Source organism: Oncorhynchus nerka, linkage group LG7 (assembly GCF_034236695.1).
Source record: "Oncorhynchus nerka isolate Pitt River linkage group LG7, Oner_Uvic_2.0, whole genome shotgun sequence".
Classification (NCBI taxonomy): Eukaryota; Metazoa; Chordata; class Actinopteri; order Salmoniformes; family Salmonidae; genus Oncorhynchus; species Oncorhynchus nerka.
In genome coordinates this window covers 94,641,261-94,661,518 of record NC_088402.1, presented here as the reverse complement: position 1 = coordinate 94,661,518, position 20,258 = coordinate 94,641,261, and the positions used below count along the sequence as shown (strand labels likewise).

The 20,258-nt window shown below is 46.4% G+C and overlaps 1 protein-coding gene across 1 annotated transcript in view; it reads right to left on the bottom strand.

Annotated features, from left to right (window-relative positions):
- LOC115125693 (RNA-binding protein 10-like) overlaps positions 1–20,258 on the bottom strand; it is a 120,513-nt gene that overhangs the window by 73,047 nt on the left and 27,208 nt on the right. Inside the window, 4 exon segments of the mRNA XM_065021006.1 lie at positions 358–433; positions 4,804–5,037; positions 5,491–6,157; positions 11,221–11,333. Of these exon segments, the coding sequence (XP_064877078.1) occupies positions 358–433; positions 4,804–5,037; positions 5,491–6,157; positions 11,221–11,237 (994 nt within the window). The 5' untranslated portion in view covers positions 11,238–11,333.

Sequence of the window (20,258 nt, the reverse complement as noted above, 5' to 3'; positions counted from 1 at the left end):
AGAGAGAGAGGTAGAGAAGAGAGAGGTAGAGAAGAGAGAGAGGTAGAGAAGAGAGAGGTAGAGAAGAGAGAGGTAGAGAAGAGAGAGAGGTAGAGAAGAGAGAGGTAGAGAAGAGAGAGAGAGAGAGAGAGGTAGAGAGGAGTGAGATAGAGAAGAGAGAGAGAGAGGTAGAGAGGAGTGAGGTAGAGAAGAGAGAGGTAGAGAAGAGCGAGAGAGAGAGGTAGAGAAGAGAGAGAGAGAGGTAGAGAGGAGTGAGGTGGAGAAGAGAGAGGTAGAGAAGAGAGAGAGAGAGAGAGCTGAGGGAGAGAGGTGTAGTCTAGTCTAGAGGTAGAGTCTCTGTCTCAGTATCAGTCTCACCTGAAGACTTGTTCCTCATCAGGCGAATCAGAACCTCTGTCGGATCAATCCCCTGGTCCTGGAGCTGGGTACGTATCTACACACACACGCACACGCACACAAACACACACACACACACACACGCCTGAGTAATGGAGCAAACAAGGCAGCTTGTACTTCAAGACATGTGTTGTATTTTTACCAGAAAATTATCCATTAGATAATTTGTCATTTTCAGTGATTGGTAATGTTTTAATATTATTTTATTTAATATTTTAATAATATTTTATTTACTGTTTTAATATTATTTTATTTAATGTTTTAATATTATTTTATTTACTGTTTTAATGTTTTAATAATATTTTATTTACTGTTTTAATATTATTTTATTTACTGTTTTAATATTATTTTATTTAATGTTTTAATATTATTTTATTTAATGTTTTAAGCTAGTCTGTTTTAAAATAGACATGTTTGGACTCCAGCCATCCAAGTCATAGATCGATCCCTCTGCTACCTCACAGCAAGCGGTACCGAAGGCTCCATAACAGCTTCTACCCCCAAGACATTCGACTGCTGAACAATTAATCAGATGGCCACCGGACCATTTACATTGACCCCCCTCCCATTTGTTGTACACTGCTGAAACTCTCTGTTTATTATCTATGCATAGTCACTTCACCCCCACCTACATGTACAAATTACCTCTAACCTGTACCCCAGCACACTGACTCTGTACCGGTACCCCCTGTATATAGCCTCCACATTGACTCTGTACTGGTACCCCCTGTATATAGCCTCCACACTAACTCAGTACCGTTATCCCCTGTATATAGCCTCCACATTGACTCTGTACTGGTACCCCCTGTATATAGCCTCCACACTAACTCAGTACCGGTACCCCCTGTATATAGCCTCCACACTAACTCTGTACCGGTACCCCCTGTAAATAGCCTCCACATTGACTCTGTACCAGTACCCCCTGTATATAGCCTCCACACTAACTCAGTACCGGTATCACCTGTATATAGCCTCCACATTGACTCTGTACCGGTACCCCCTGTATATAGCCTCCACGTTGACTCTGTACCGGTACCCCCTGTATATAGCCTCCACATTGACTCTGTACCAGTACCCCCTGTATATAGCCTCCACACTAACTCAGTACCGGTATCACCTGTATATAGCCTCCACATTGACTCTGTACCGGTACCCCCTGTATATAGCCTTCACATTGACTCTGTACAGGTACCCCCTGTATATAGCCTCCACATTGACTCTGTACTGGTACCCCCTGTATATAGCCTCCACATTGACTCTGTACAGGTACCCCCTGTAAATAGCCTCCACATTGACTCTGTACCGGTACCCCCTGTATATAGCCTCCACATTGACTCTGTACAGGTACCCCCTGTATATAGCCTCCACATTGACTCTGTACTGGTACCCCCTGTATATAGCCTCCACATTGACTCTGTACCAGTACCCCCTGTATATAGCCTCCACATTGACTCTGTACCAGTACCCCCTGTATATAGCCTCCACATTGACTCTGTACCAGTACCCCCTGTATATAGCCTCCACACTGACTCGGTAACAACCCCCTGTATATAGCCTCCACATTGACTCTGTACCGGTACCCCCTGTATATAGCCTCCACATTGACTCTGTACTGGTACCCCCTGTATATAGCCTCCACATTGACTCTGTACTGGTACCCCCTGTATATAGCCTCCACATTGACTCTCTACCGGTACCCCCTGTATATAGCCTCCACATTGACTGAGTACCGGTACCCCCTGTATATAGCCTCCACATTGACTCTGTACTGGTACCCCCTGTATATAGCCTCCACACTGACTCGGTAACAACCCCCTGTATATAGCCTCCACATTGACTCTGTACTGGTACCCCCTGTATATAGCCTCCACATTGACTCTGTACCGGTACCCCCTGTAAATAGCCTCCACATTGACTCTGTACTGGTACCCCCTGTATATAGCCTCCACATTGACTCTGTACTGGTACCCCCTGTATATAGCCTCCACATTGACTCTGTACTGGTACCCCCTGTATATAGCCTCCACATTGACTCTGTACTGGTACCCCCTGTATATAGCCTCCACATTGACTCTGTACCGGTACCCCCTGTATATAGCCTCCACATTGACTCTGTTCCGGTACCCCCTGTATATAGCCTCCACATTGACTCTGTACTGGTACCCCCTGTATATAGCCTCCACACTGACTCGGTAACAACCCCCTGTATATAGCCTCCACATTGACTCTGTACTGGTACCCCCTGTATATAGCCTCCACATTGACTCTGTACCGGTACCCCCTGTATATAGCCTCCACATTGACTCTGTACCGGTACCCCCTGTATATAGCCTCCACATTGACTCTGTACCGGTACCCCCTGTATATAGCCTCCACACTGACTCGGTAACAACCCCCTGTATATAGCCTCCACATTGACTCAGTACTGGTACCTCCTGTATGTAGCCTCCACATTGACTCTGTACCGGTACCCCCTGTATATAGCCTCCACATTGACTCTGTACCGGTACCCCCTGTATATAGCCTCCACATTGACTCTGTACCGGTACCCCCTGTATATAGCCTCCACATTGACTCAGTACTGTCACCCCCTGTATATAGCCTCCACATTGACTCTGTACCGGTACCCCCTGTATATAGCCTCCACATTGACTCTGTACTGGTACCCCCTGTATATAGCCTCCACATTGACTCTGTACCGGTACCCCCTGTATATAGCCTCCACATTGACTCTGTACCGGTACCCCCTGTATATAGCCTCCACATTGACTCTGTACTGGTACCCCTGTATATAGTCTCCACATTGACTCTGTACCGGTACCCCCTGTATATAGCCTCCACACTGACTCTGTACCGGTACCCCTGTATATAGCCTCCACATTGACTCTGTACTGTACCCCCTGTATATAGCCTCCACATTGACTCTGTACCGGTACCCCCTGTATATAGCCTCCACATTGACTCTGTACTGGTACCCCCTGTATATAGCCTCCACATTGACTCTGTACTGGTACCCCCTGTATATAGCCTCCACATTGACTCTGTACTGGTACCCCCTGTATATAGCCTCCACATTGACTCTGTACTGGTACCCCCTGTATATAGCCTCCACATTGACTCTGTACTGGTACCCCTGTATATAGCCTCCACATTGACTCTGTACTGGTACCCCCTGTATATAGCCTCCACATTGACTCTGTACTGGTACCCCCTGTATATAGCCTCCACATTGACTCTGTACTGGTACCCCCTGTATATAGCCTAGTTATTGTTGTTTTTACTGGTTTAATTGTTATTATTTAGAGTGGCTGAAGGAGTGTTTACATCATTTGGTTTAATTGTTCTTCTGCAGATTTCTATCTTTCAAACAGCGACATTTTGTTTCATGCTGTTCCCTCTAGATTTCTTGCAGCCAGGGACACCAGCCGGCTCTTGCTGTTCCCTCTAGATTTCTTGCAGCCAGGGACACAGCCGGCTCTTGCTGCCATCTCTTCGGATTTCCACTTTTCAGGGCTGACTTTCGGCTACCTGTGATGAGTCTTGTGGCAGCTCCTTCTCCCCCCAGTAATACTTTTCAGGGCTGACTTTCGGCTACCTGTGATGAGTCTTGTGGCAGCTCCTTCTCCCCCCAATAATACTTTTCAGGGCTGACTTTCGGCTACCTGTGATGAGTCTTGTGGCAGCTCCTTCTCCCCCCAGTAATACATCCATCTGTGGCGTCAAGCACCAAATAAGGGCATATACGTCACAGAATTTGCCCCAGGAGCGCGAACATGCAGTTCTTAGCCATCTCCCCTGTTGTTGCGATCAGCCAATCGTCCCTCTCCCCCTCCCTCCCCTCTTCTCCTCCTCTCCCTTCCCTCCCCCTCTTCTCCTCCCTCTCCCCCTATCCCCTCCTCTCTTCTCCCTTCCCGTTCCCTCCCTCTTCTCCTCCTCCTCCCTCCTCTCCCTTCCCTCCCCCTCTTCTCCTCCTCTCCTCCTAACCCCTCCACTCCTCTCCCTGCCTCTTCACCCCCTCCCTTCCCGTCCCCTCCCTCTTCTCCTCCTCTCCCCTATCCCCTCCTCTCCCCCTATCCCCTCCTCTCTTCTCCCTTCCCGTTCCCTCCCTCTTTCTCCTCCTCCTCCCTCCTCTCCCTTCCCTCCCCCTATCCCCTCCTCTCCTCCTCTCCCCCTATCCCCTCCTCTCTTCTCCCTTCCCGTTCCCTCCCTCTTCTCCTCCTCCTCCCTCCTCTCCCTTCCCTCCCCCTCTTCTCCTCCTCTCCTCCTAACCCCTCCACTCCTCTCCCTGCCTCCTCACCCCCTCCCTTCCCGTCCCTCCCTCTTCTCCTCCTCTCCTCCTAACCCCTCCACTCCTCTCCCTGCCTCCTCTCCCCCCCATCCCACCATCCCTCCTCCAACACCACACACCTCGTTGGCGGTGGCGTTGGGTGGCAGCATGCGTAACATGATGATGTTGGATGGTCGTTGGTTCTGGTCCAGAAGGTCTGGTCTGAACTCCATCAGCTCTCTCTGCTCTGGGTCCTCTACTACTGAAGAGGGGGGGTCTGGACCCCCAGGACCGGCCCCTAGCCCCTCCCCTAGCAGCCCCGGGCCCTTGCCACCACCACCACAGTCATCCTCTGGAGAGCCCATGGAGAAACCCTATGGACAGTCACATGTTACTAGCTACTACAATCAATAGTACTATTTCTACAGTAAAAACAACTACTGCTTCTTCAACTACCATTAAAATACTTTAAAAAATATCCTATTCTAGTTTTACATCTATTATAGGTCTATTATATATTATAAACTGGGTGGTTCGAACCCTGAATGCTGATTGGCTGACAGCCGTGGTATATCAGACCGTATACCACGGGTATGACATAACATGTATTTGTACTGCTCATTGCATTGGTAACCAGTTTATAACAGCAATAAGGCACCCCAGGGGTTGTGATATATGGCCAATATACCACGGCTAAGGGCACTCCGTGTTGCGTCGTGCTTAAGAACAGCCCTTAGCCGTGGTATGTTGGCCATATACCACACCCCCTCGGGCCTTATTGCTTATGGTTTTGTATCCTAAACTATGAGCTGACTGGATCATCCCACCTTTCTCTTCCCTGGTCCTCCTCCTCTGGGGAACCTCTCCTCCTCCCCTGGTCCTCCTCCTCTGGGGAACCTCTCCTCCTCCCCTGGTCCTCCTCCCCTGAGGAACCTCTCCTCCTTCCCTTGTCCTCCTCTCAGGGTGCTGTACTCCTCCTGTCCAGCAGGGGTGACACCTCCTTCCATCCTCCCCCAGTCTCCCTCTCTCTCCCCCAGGTGAGAGGCATTGTTCTCAGGGTATCCCCTTCCTCTTCTTCCTCCCCCTCTACCTCCTCCCCCCCTTCCTCTACCCTCTGAGTTGGGCCTGAAGCTCTGAGAGTCTCTCCTGGATGCCTCTCCCATTCTCTCCTCTCTCTGCAGCCTGGGCAGGGCTACCTCTGGCAGGGGTAAGACCAGGGACCGAGGGGCGCAGGGCGATGGGAACCCTTTACCGCCCCGACCACCCCTCTGACGGAACCCTGGCCGTTGGTCGTGGAAACGGGCCGGTGTCGTGAACTCCCGGACGCCCGCCGGTTGGTCGGCTTTGTCGCTGCGGCCGGCACCGGCTCTGAGGTCATATCCTGTCCCCAGCTCCGCCTCTTCCGGTCCGTAGCCCCGGTAATCCATGTCTCGGAAGTCGTGGTCGGAGGAGCTGTTGTTGCCATAGCGACCCATGCGGTCTCCCCGACCCCCCCTTCAGTTAAAGGAGTGAGAGAAAGAGAAAGAAAGAGAGAGAGAGAGAGAGAGAGAGAGAGAGAGAGAGAGAGAGAGAAAGAGAGAGAGAGAGAAAGAGAGAAATAAAAAGAAAGAGAGAAAGAGAAAGAGAGAAACAGAAAGAGAGAAAGAGAAAGAGAAAGAGAGAGAGAAAGAGAGAGAGAGAGGTAGAGAGAGAGAAATGATTTATAAGTAAGGAGAGTGTGATGTATAGCAACAAGGGCAAATGATGTCTGAGTGTTGGAGTGTTCCCCTGGCTATCTGTAGATGATGTCTGAGTGTTCCCCTGGCTGTCTGGAAATGATGTCTGAGTGTTCCCCTGGCTATCTGTAAATGATGTCTGAGTGTTGGAGTGTTCCCCTGGCTATCTGTAAATGATGTCTGAGTGTTGGGAGTGTTCCCCTGGCTGTCTGTAAATGATGTCTGAGTGTTGGAGTGTTCCCCTGGCTATCTGTAGATGATGTCTGAGTGTTGGAGTGTTCCCCTGGCTATCTGTAGATGATGTCTGAGTGTTGGAGTGTTCCCCTGGCTATCTGTAAATGATGTCTGAGTGTTCCCCTGGCTGTCTGTAAATGATGTCTGAGTGTTGGAGTGTGCCCCTGGCTATCTGTAGATGATGTCTGAGTGTTGGAGTGTTCCCCTGGCTATCTGTAAATGATGTCTGAGTGTTGGAGTGTTCCCCTGGCTATCTGTAAATGATGTCTGAGTGTTGGAGTGTTCCCCTGGCTATCTGTAAATGATGTCTGAGTGTTGGAGTGTGCCCCTGGCTATCTGTAAATTATGTCTGAGTGTTGGAGTGTTCCCCTGGCTATCTGTAATGATGTCTGAGTGTTGGAGTGTTCCCCTGGCTATCTGTAAATGATGTCTGAGTGTTGGAGTGTTCCCCTGGCTATCTGTAAATGATGTCTGAGTGTTCCCCTGGCTATCTGTAAATGATGTCTGAGTGTTGGAGTGTTCCCCTGGCTATCTGTAAATGATGTCTGAGTGTTGGGAGTGTTCCCCTGGCTGTCTGTAAATGATGTCTGAGTGTTGGAGTGTTCCCCTGGCTATCTGTAGATGATGTCTGAGTGTTGGAGTGTTCCCCTGGCTATCTGTAAATGATGTCTGAGTGTTCCCCTGGCTGTCTGTAAATGATGTCTGAGTGTTGGAGTGTGCCCCTGGCTATCTGTAGATGATGTCTGAGTTTTGGAGTGTTCCCCTGGCTATCTGTAAATGATGTCTGAGTGTTGGAGTGTTCCCCTGGCTATCTGTAAATGATGTCTGAGTGTTGGAGTGTGCCCCTGGCTATCTGTAAATTATGTCTGAGTGTTGGAGTGTTCCCCTGGCTATCTGTAAATGATGTCTGAGTGTTGGAGTGTTCCCCTGGCTATCTGTAAATGATGTCTGAGTGTTGGAGTGTGCCCCTGGCTATCTGTAAATTATGTCTGAGTGTTGGAGTGTTCCCCTGGCTATCTGTAATGATGTCTGAGTGTTGGAGTGTTCCCCTGGCTATCTGTAAATGATGTCTGAGTGTTGGAGTGTTCCCCTGGCTATCTGTAAATGATGTCTGAGTGTTGGAGTGTGCCCCTGGCTATCTGTAAATGATGCCTGAGTGTTGGAGTGTTCCCCTGGCTATCTGTAAATGATGTCTGAGTGTTCCCCTGGCTATCTGTAATTATGTCTGAGTGTTGGAGTGTTACCCTGGCTATCTGTAAATGATGTCTGAGTGTTGGAGTGTGCCCCTGGCTATCTGTAAATGATGCCTGAGTGTTGGAGTGTTCTCCTGGCTATCTGTAAATGATGTCTGAGTATTGGAGTGTTCCCCTGGCTATCTGTAAATGATGTCTGAGTGTTGGAGTGTGCCCCTGGCTATCTGTAAATGATGTCTGAGTGTTGGAGTGTTCCCCTGGCTGTCTGTAATGATGTCTGAGTGTTGGAGTGTTCCCCTGGCTATCTGTAAATGATGTCTGAGTGTTGGAGTGTTCCCCTGGCTATCTGTAAATGATGTCTGAGTGTTGGAGTGTTCCCCTGGCTATCTGTAAATTATGTCTGAGTGTTGGAGTGTTCCCCTGCCTATCTGTAAATTATGTCTGAGTGTTGGAGTGTTCCCCTGGCTATCTGTAATGATGTCTGAGTGTTGGAGTGTTCCCCTGGCTATCTGTAAATGATGTCTGAGTGTTGGAGTGTTCCCCTGGCTATCTGTAAATGATGTCTGAGTGTTGGAGTGTGCCCCTGGCTATCTGTAAATGATGCCTGAGTGTTGGAGTGTTCCCCTGGCTATCTGTAAATGATGTCTGAGTGTTGGAGTGTTCCCCTGGCTATCTGTAAATGATGTCTGAGTATTGGAGTGTTCCCCTGGCTATCTGTAAATGATGTCTGAGTGTTGGAGTGTGCCCCTGGCTATCTGTAAATGATGTCTGAGTGTTGGAGTGTTCCCCTGGCTGTCTGTAAATGATGTCTGAGTGTTCCCCTGGCTATCTGTAATGATGTCTGAGTTTTGGAGTGTTCCCCTGGCTGTCTGTAATGATGTCTGAGTGTTGGAGTGTTCCCCTGGCTATCTGTAAATGATGTCTGAGTGTTGGAGTGTTCCCCTGGCTATCTGTAAATGATGTCTGAGTGTTGGGAGTGTTCCCCTGGCTGTCTGTAAATGATGTCTGAGTGTTGGAGTGTTCCCCTGGCTATCTGTAGATGATGTCTGAGTGTTGGAGTGTTCCCCTGGCTATCTGTAAATGATGTCTGAGTGTTCCCCTGGCTGTCTGTAAATTATGTCTGAGTGTTGGAGTGTGCCCCTGGCTATCTGTAGATGATGTCTGAGTTTTGGAGTGTTCCCCTGGCTATCTGTAAATGATGTCTGAGTGTTGGAGTGTTCCCCTGGCTATCTGTAAATGATGTCTGAGTGTTGGAGTGTGCCCCTGGCTATCTGTAAATTATGTCTGAGTGTTGGAGTGTTCCCCTGGCTATCTGTAATGATGTCTGAGTGTTGGAGTGTTCCCCTGGCTATCTGTAAATGATGTCTGAGTGTTGGAGTGTTCCCTGGCTATCTGTAAATGATGTCTGAGTGTTGGAGTGTGCCCCTGGCTATCTGTAAATGATGCCTGAGTGTTGGAGTGTTCCCTGGCTATCTGTAAATGATGTCTGAGTGTTCCCCTGGCTATCTGTAATTATGTCTGAGTGTTGGAGTGTTACCCTGGCTATCTGTAAATGATGTCTGAGTGTTGGAGTGTGCCCTGGCTATCTGTAAATGATGCCTGAGTGTTGGAGTGTTCTCCTGGCTATCTGTAAATGATGTCTGAGTATTGGAGTGTTCCCTGGCTATCTGTAAATGATGTCTGAGTGTTGGAGTGTTCCCTGGCTATCTGTAAATGATGTCTGAGTGTTGAGAGTGTTCCCCTGGCTGTCTGTAATGATGTCTGAGTGTTGGAGTGTTCCCCTGGCTATCTGTAAATGATGTCTGAGTGTTGGAGTGTTCCCCTGGCTATCTGTAAATTATGTCTGAGTGTTGGAGTGTTCCCCTGCCTATCTGTAAATTATGTCTGAGTGTTGGAGTGTTCCCCTGGCTATCTGTAATGATGTCTGAGTGTTGGAGTGTTCCCCTGGCTATCTGTAAATGATGTCTGAGTGTTGGAGTGTTCCCCTGGCTATCTGTAAATGATGTCTGAGTGTTGGAGTGTTCCCCTGGCTATCTGTAAATGATGTCTGAGTATTGGAGTGTTCCCCTGGCTATCTGTAAATTATGTCTGAGTGTTGGAGTGTGCCCCTGGCTATCTGTAAATGATGTCTGAGTGTTGGAGTGTTCCCCTGGCTGTCTGTAAATGATGTCTGAGTGTTCCCCTGGCTATCTGTAATGATGTCTGAGTGTTGGAGTGTTCCCCTGTCTATCTGTAATGATGTCTGAGTGTTGGAGTGTTCCCCTGGCTACCTGTAATGATGTCTGAGTGTTGGAGTGTTCCCCTGACTATCTGTAAATGATGTCTGAGTGTTGGAGTGTTCCCTTGGCTATCTGTAATGATGTCTGAGTGTTGGAGTGTTCCCCTGGCTATCTGTAAATGATGTCTGAGTGTTGGAGTGTTCCCCTGGCTATCTGTAATGATGTCTGAGTGTTGGAGTGTTCCCCTGGCTATCTGTAAATGATGTCTGAGTGTTGGAGTGTTCCCTTGGCTATCTGTAATGATGTCTGAGTGTTGGAATGTTCCCCTGGCTATCTGTAAATGATGTCTGCGTGTTGGAGTGTTCCCCTGGCTATCTGTAATGATGTCTGAGTGTTGGAGTGTTCCCCTGGCTATCTGTAATGATGTCTGAGTGTTGGAGTGTTCCCCTGGCTACCTGTAATGATGTCTGAGTGTTGGAGTGTTCCCCTGGCTATCTGTAAATGATGTCTGAGAGTTGGAGTGTTCCCCTGGCTATCTGTAAATGATTAAAACACTAAAATGGTGCCGTCTGGTTTGCTTAATATAAGAAATTAGAATTTATTTATATTTATACTTTTGATACTTAAGTATATTTAAAACCAAATACTTTTAGACTTTTACTCAAGTAGTATTTTACTGGGTGACTTTCACTTTTACTTGAGTAATTTTTTATTAAGGTACTTATACTTTTACTCAAATATGACAATCGGTAACTTTTCCCACCACTGCTATTTAACAGTCTGGTGGCCTGGAGGTTGTTTTTCAGCTCTAGAAGTTCAAACAAAGGATCCAGGTCAGGAAGTGGAATTTCCCGCTCGATTTCTGGCGACTGACCGTCGATCTAATGTCCAAAAGTTATTTTTTATAATTTATTATTCATGTATTATTTATTTATATTATTATTATTATATTTATTATTATTTCCTGGCTGTAGGTAATAATAAAGGGAATAATGTAAGAAAAACAAATAAATTAAAATAAATAAATAAATACTATAAAGTTGACTAGGAGCTAGAAAACAGGGCTGTCGGCGTCATCTTGTCCAATCATGACCTTCTAACCCCTGTGATGCCGGGGGCATCAATAAGTCATGACGTTGGCAGGTATCCCGTCTATAGAAAAGGTACAGTAGAAGTGAAGACAGAAGTTTACTCACCTTCTGTCATAGTCCATACTGGTTCTCTGACTGTCTGTTCTCTCTCTCTCTCTCTCCTGTCTCCTCTCTCTCTCTCTCCTCCTCGTCTGTTACAGTCACAGCATTTCTACCCCCTGAAAGCACAACAGTCACAATTGTACATTTGACTTCTGGTATTGGTAGGTCATCATTCTGCACAGCGTAACGCTACAGACAGTGAATGAGACCAATAGCAACCTGCAGAGGCTACAGGAGGCCGGCCTGCTACACTCATAACGCTACAGACAGTGAATGAGACCAACAGCAACCTGCAGAGGCTACAGGAGGCCGGCCTGCTACACTCGGAGAGAGACACCGTCAGTCTGTCTGTCCGCCGTGGGAACTAAATTACTCAAAGCTTGTTGAATAATGCATGGATCTAAATATAGACCTCTTAGACAGCAAGTGATAGTTATCAGACACACACACACACACACACACACACACACACACACACACACACACACACACACACACACACACACACACAAAGAGATACAGTACACACACACACACACACACACAGAGGTACAGTACACACACACACACACACAAACAGAGGTACAGGAGACACACACACACACAGAGAGGTACAGTAGACACACACGCACACACACAGAGGTACAGGAGACACACACACAGGGGTACAGGAGACACACAGAGGTACAGTAGACACACACAGAGGTACAGTAGACACACACACAGGGGTACAGGAGACACACAGAGGTACAGTAGACACACACAGAGGTACAGGAGACACACACACAGGGGTACAGGAGACACACAGAGGTAGAGTAGACACACACAGAGGTACAGTGGACACACACGCAGGTAAACGGACTAAGAGGTACACTAGACAGACACAGAGAGACAGACGATAGCTAGGTTGGCTATCTACCTGCGGCTGGTTGCCAGAACATTGTTGAGCAGTCGATTGGTTCACTGCAGTGTCCTGTTGAAACAGACCACTGCTGTGAATAACATGCTTCTACCACATCTAGTCTACCTACAGTATTAGACGGGCTGACAGACACATCTAGTCTACCTACAGTATTAGACAGGCTGACAGACACATCTAGTCTACTGTAGCTACAGTATTAGACAGGCTGACAGACACATCTAGTCTACTGTAGCTACAGTATTAGACGGGCTGACAGACACATCTAGTCTACCTACAGTATTAGACAGGCTGACAGACACATCTAGTCTACCTACAGTATTAGACGGGCTGACAGACACATCTAGTCTACAGTATTAGACGGGCTGACAGACACATCTAGTCTACTGTAGCTACAGTATTAGACAGGCTGACAGACACATCTAGTCTACTGTAGCTACAGTATTAGACGGGCTGACAGACACATCTAGTCTACTGTAGCTACAGTATTAGACAGGCTGACAGACACATCTAGTCTACTGTAGCTACAGTATTAGACAGGCTGACAGACACATCTAGTCTACTGTAGCTACAGTATTAGACAGGCTGACAGACACATCTAGTCTACTGTAGCTACAGTATTAGACGGGCTGACAGACACATCTAGTCTACTGTAGCTACAGTATTAGACAGGCTGACAGACACATCTAGTCTACTGTAGCTACAGTATTAGACAGGCTGACAGACACATCTAGTCTACTGTAGCTACAGTATTAGACAGGCTGACAGACACATCTAGTCTAGCTACAGTATTAGACAGGCTGACAGACACATCTAGTCTAGCTACAGTATTAGACAGGCTGACAGACACATCTAGTCTACCTACAGTATTAGACAGGCTGACAGACACATCTAGTCTACTGTAGCTACAGTATTAGACGGGCTGACAGACACATCTAGTCTACTGTAGCTACAGTATTAGACAGGCTGACAGACACATCTAGTCTACCTACAGTATTAGACGGGCTGACAGACACATCTAGTCTACTGTAGCTACAGTATTAGACAGGCTGACAGACACATCTAGTCTACTGTAGCTACAGTATTAGACAGGCTGACAGACACATCTAGTCTACTGTAGCTACAGTATTAGACTAGTCTCTAGCTACAGGCTGACAGACACATCTAGTCTAGCTACAGTATTAGACGGGCTGACAGACACATCTATTAGTCTACTAGTCTAGCTACTGTATTAGACGGGCTGACAGACACATCTAGTCTAGCTACAGTATTAGACAGGCTGACAGACACATCTAGTCTACCTACAGTATTAGACAGGCTGACAGACACATCTAGTCTACTGTAGCTACAGTATTAGACGGGCTGACAGACACATCTAGTCTACTGTAGCTACAGTATTAGACGGGCTGACAGACACATCTAGTCTACTGTAGCTACTGTATTAGACAGGCTGACAGACACATCTAGTCTACTGACAGACACATCAGTATTAGACAGGCTGACAGACACATCTAGTCTACTGTAGCTACAGTATTAGACGGGCTGACAGACACATCTAGTCTACTGTAGCTACTGTATTAGACGGGCTGACAGACACATCTAGTCTAGCTACAGTATTAGACAGGCTGACAGACACATCTAGTCTACCTACAGTATTAGACAGGCTGACAGACACAGTCTACTTAGACAGGCTGACGGGCTGACAGACACATCTAGTCTACTGTAGCTACAGTATTAGACGGGCTGACAGACACATCTAGTCTACTGTAGCTACAGTATTAGACAGGCTGACAGACACATCTAGTCTACTGTAGCTACAGTATTAGACAGGCTGACAGACACATTAGTCTACTGTAGCTACAGTATTAGACAGGCTGACAGACACATCTAGTCTACTGTAGCTACAGTATTAGACAGGCTGACAGACACATCTAGTCTACTGTAGCTACAGTATTAGACAGGCTGACAGACACATCTAGTCTACTGTAGCTACAGTATTAGACGGGCTGACAGACACATCTAGTCTACTGTAGCTACAGTATTAGACAGGCTGACAGACACATCTAGTCTACTGTAGCTACAGTATTAGACGGGCTGACAGACACATCTAGTCTACTGTAGCTACAGTATTAGACAGGCTGACAGACACATCTAGTCTACTGTAGCTACAGTATTAGACAGGCTGACAGACACATCTAGTCTACTGTAGCTACAGTATTAGACAGGCTGACAGACACATCTAGTCTACTGTAGCTACAGTATTAGACAGGCTGACAGACACATCTAGTCTCTACTGTATTAGCTACAGTATTAGACAGGCTGACAGACACATCAGACACATCTAGACACATCTAGTCTACCTACAGTATTAGACAGGCTGACAGACACATCTAGTCTACCTACAGTATTAGACAGGCTGACAGACACATCTAGTCTACTGTAGCTACAGTATTAGACAGGCTGACAGACACATCTAGTCTACTGTAGCTACAGTATTAGACAGGCTGACAGACACATCTAGTCTACTGTAGCTACAGTATTAGACAGGCTGACAGACACATCTAGTCTACCTACAGTATTAGACAGGCTGACAGACACATCTAGTCTACTGTAGCTACAGTATTAGACAGGCTGACAGACACATCTAGTCTACTGTAGCTACAGTATTAGACAGGCTGACAGACACATCTAGTCTACTGTAGCTACAGTATTAGACGGGCTGACAGACACATCTAGTCTACTGTAGCTACAGTATTAGACAGGCTGACAGACACATCTAGTCTACTGTAGCTACAGTATTAGACGGGCTGACAGACACATCTAGTCTACTGTATTAGACAGGCTGACAGACACATCTAGTCTACTGTAGCTACAGTATTAGACAGGCTGACAGACACATCTAGTCTACCTACAGTATTAGACAGGCTGACAGACACATCTAGTCTACTGTAGCTACAGTATTAGACAGGCTGACAGACACATCTAGTCTACTGTAGCTACAGTATTAGACGGGCTGAAAGACACATCTAGTCTACTGTAGCTACAGTATTAGACGGGCTGACAGACACATCTAGTCTACCTACAGTATTAGACAGGCTGACAGACACATCTAGTCTACTGTAGCTACTGTATTAGACAGGCTGACAGACACATCTAGTCTACCTACAGTATTAGACGGGCTGACAGACACATCTAGTCTACTGTATTAGACAGGCTGACAGACACATCTAGTCTACCTACAGTATTAGACGGGCTGACAGACACATCTAGTCTACTGTAGCTACAGTATTAGACAGGCTGACAGACACATCTAGTCTACTGTAGCTACTGTATTAGACAGGCTGACAGACACATCTAGTCTACTGTAGCTACAGTATTAGACAGGCTGACAGACACATCTAGTCTACTGTATTAGACAGGCTGACAGACACATCTAGTCTACTGTATTAGACAGGCTGACAGACACATCTAGTCTACCTACAGTATTAGACAGGCTGACAGACACATCTAGTCTACCTACAGTATTAGACAGGCTGACAGACACATCTAGTCTACCTACAGTATTAGACAGGCTGACAGACACATCTAGTCTACTGTAGCTACAGTATTAGACAGGCTGACAGACACATCTAGTCTACTGTAGCTACAGTATTAGACAGGCTGACAGACACATCTAGTCTACTGTATTAGACAGGCTGACAGACACATCTAGTCTACTGTAGCTACAGTATTAGACGGGCTGACAGACACATCTAGTCTACTGTATTAGACAGGCTGACAGACACATCTAGTCTACTGTAGCTACAGTATTAGACAGGCTGACAGACACATCTAGTCTACCTACAGTATTAGACAGGCTGACAGACACATCTAGTCTACTGTACCTACAGTATTAGACGGGCTGACAGACACATCTAGTCTACTGTAGCTACAGTATTAGACGGGCTGACAGACACATCTAGTCTACTGTATTAGACAGGCTGACAGACACATCTAGTCTACCTACAGTATTAGACAGGCTGACAGACACATCTAGTCTACTGTAGCTACAGTATTAGACAGGCTGACAGACACATCTAGTCTACTGTAGCTACAGTATTAGACAGGCTGACAGACACATCTAGTCTACTGTATTAGACAGGCTGACAGACACATCTAGTCTACTGTAGCTACAGTATTAGACGGGCTGACAGACACATCTAGTCTACTGTATTAGACAGGCTGACAGACACATCTAGTCTACTGTAGCTACAGTATTAGACAGGCTGACAGACACATCTAGTCTACCTACAGTATTAGACAGGCTGACAGACACATCTAGTCTACTGTACCTACAGTATTAGACGGGCTGACAGACACATCTAGTCTACTGTAGCTACAGTATTAGACGGGCTGACAGACACATCTAGTCTACTGTATTAGACAGGCTGACAGACACATCTAGTCTACTGTAGCTACAGTATTAGACAGGCTGACAGACACATCTAGTCTACCTACAGTATTAGACAGGCTGACAGACACATCTAGTCTACTGTCTAGCTACAGTATTAGACAGGCTGACAGACACATCTAGTCTACTGTAGCTACAGTATTAGTCAGGCTGACAGACACATCTAGTCTACTGTATTAGACAGGCTGACAGACACATCTAGTATACTGTATTAGACAGGCTGACAGACACATCTAGTCTACCTACAGTATTAGACAGGCTGACAGACACATCTAGTCTACCTACAGTATTAGACAGGCTGACAGACACATCTAGTCTACTGTAGCTACAGTATTAGACAGGCTGACAGACACATCTAGTCTACCTACAGTATTAGACAGGCTGACAGACACATCTAGTCTACCTACAGTATTAGACAGGCTGACAGACACATCTAGTCTACTGTAGCTACAGTATTAGACGGGCTGACAGACACATCTAGTCTACTGTAGCTACTGTATTAGACAGGCTGACAGACACATCTAGTCTACCTACAGTATTAGACAGGCTGACAGACACATCTAGTCTACTGTATTAGACAGGCTGACAGACACATCTAGTCTACTGTATTAGACAGGCTGACAGACACATCTAGTCTACCTACAGTATTAGACAGGCTGACAGACACATCTAGTCTACTGTATTAGACAGGCTGACAGACACATCTAGTCTACTGTATTAGACAGGCTGACAGACACATCTAGTCTACTGTAGCTACAGTATTAGACAGGCTGACAGACACATCTAGTCTACTGTATTAGACAGGCTGACAGACACATCTAGTCTACTGTAGCTACTGTATTAGACAGGCTGACAGACACATCTAGTCTACTGTATTAGACAGGCTGACAGACACATCTAGTCTACTGTAGCTACAGTATTAGACGGGCTGACAGACACATCTAGTCTACCTACAGTATTAGACAGGCTGACAGACACATCTAGTCTACTGTAGCTACAGTATTAGACAGGCTGACAGACACATCTAGTCTACTGTAGCTACAGTATTAGACAGGCTGACAGACACATCTAGTCTACTGTATTAGACAGGCTGACAGACACATCTAGTCTACTGTAGCTACAGTATTAGACGGGCTGACAGACACATCTAGTCTACTGTATTAGACAGGCTGACAGACACATCTAGTCTACTGTAGCTACAGTATTAGACAGGCTGACAGACACATCTAGTCTACCTACAGTATTAGACAGGCTGACAGACACATCTAGTCTACTGTACCTACAGTATTAGACGGGCTGACAGACACATCTAGTCTACTGTAGCTACAGTATTAGACGGGCTGACAGACACATCTAGTCTACTGTATTAGACAGGCTGACAGACACATCTAGTCTACTGTAGCTACAGTATTAGACAGGCTGACAGACACATCTAGTCTACCTACAGTATTAGACAGGCTGACAGACACATCTAGTCTACTGTAGCTACAGTATTAGACAGGCTGACAGACACATCTAGTCTACTGTAGCTACAGTATTAGTCAGGCTGACAGACACATCTAGTCTACTGTATTAGACAGGCTGACAGACACATCTAGTATACTGTATTAGACAGGCTGACAGACACATCTAGTCTACCTACAGTATTAGACAGGCTGACAGACACATCTAGTCTACCTACAGTATTAGACAGGCTGACAGACACATCTAGTCTACTGTAGCTACAGTATTAGACAGGCTGACAGACACATCTAGTCTACCTACAGTATTAGACAGGCTGACAGACACATCTAGTCTACCTACAGTATTAGACAGGCTGACAGACACATCTAGTCTACTGTAGCTACAGTATTAGACGGGCTGACAGACACATCTAGTCTACTGTAGCTACTGTATTAGACAGGCTGACAGACACATCTAGTCTACCTACAGTATTAGACAGGCTGACAGACACATCTAGTCTACTGTATTAGACAGGCTGACAGACACATCTAGTCTACTGTATTAGACAGGCTGACAGACACATCTAGTCTACCTACAGTATTAGACAGGCTGACAGACACATCTAGTCTACTGTATTAGACAGGCTGACAGACACATCTAGTCTACTGTATTAGACAGGCTGACAGACACATCTAGTCTACTGTAGCTACAGTATTAGACAGGCTGACAGACACATCTAGTCTACTGTATTAGACAGGCTGACAGACACATCTAGTCTACTGTAGCTACTGTATTAGACAGGCTGACAGACACATCTAGTCTACTGTATTAGACAGGCTGACAGACACATCTAGTCTACTGTAGCTACAGTATTAGACGGGCTGACAGACACATCTAGTCTACCTACAGTATTAGACGGGCTGACAGACACATCTAGTATACTGTATTAGACAGGCTGACAGACACATCTAGTCTACCTACAGTATTAGACAGGCTGACAGACACATCTAGTCTACTGTAGCTACAGTATTAGACAGGCTGACAGACACATCTAGTCTACTGTAGCTACAGTATTAGTCAGGCTGACAGACACATCTAGTCTACTGTATTAGACAGGCTGACAGACACATCTAGTCTACTGTAGCTACAGTATTAGACAGGCTGACAGACACATCTAGTCTACTGTAGACTGACCTGCTTACTGTCCACTGCACACACCTTGAAGAATGTCTCTCTATGTCATCTGACTTGTGTGCACTATGTCATCTGATTTGAGTGCACTATGTCATCTGACTTGTGTGCACTATGTCATCTGACTTGTGTGCACTATGTCATCTGACTTGTGTGCACTATGTCATCTGATTTGTGTGCACTATGTCATCTGACTTGTGTGCACTATGTCATCTGACTTGTGTGCACTATGTCATCTGACTTGTGTGCACTATGTCATCTGATTTGTGTGCACTATGTCATTTGCAACAAGTCAGTTCATTGGAAACAACTCTGGTGGGAAAATGCATATATTTTCTTTATACACAAATCAATAAATATCATATTTTCTCACAGTTCTGTTAAGATGGTTAAGGCTGAAAAACATCTATCTCAAGGCCATCAGACTGTCAAACAGCCATCTCCAGCAGAGGCTGCTGCCTACATACAGACTACCCCTATACCATCAGACTGGTAAACAGCCACCACTAACTCAGAGAGGCTGCTGTCTACAGACAGACTACCCCTGTACCACTAACTCAGAGAGGCTGCTGTCTACAGACAGACTACCCCTGTACCACTAACTCAGAGAGGCTGCTGTCTACAGACAGACTACCCCTGTACCACTAACTCAGAGAGGCTGCTGCCTACAGACAGACTACCCCTGTACCACTAACTCAGAGAGGCTGCTGTCTACAGACAGACTACCCCTGTACCACTAACTCAGAGAGGCTGCTGTCTTAGACACAGACAGACTACCCCTGTACCACTAACTCAGAGAGGCTGCTGCCTACAGACAGACTACCCCTGTACCACTAACTCAGAGAGGCTGCTGCCTACAGACAGACTACCCCTGTACCACTAACTCAGAGAGGCTGCTGTCTACAGACAGACTACCCCTGTACCACTAACTCAGAGAGGCTGCTGCCTACAGACAGACTACCCCTGTACCACTAACTCAGAGAGGCTGCTGCCTACAGACAGACTACCCCTGTACCACTAACTCAGAGAGGCTGCTGT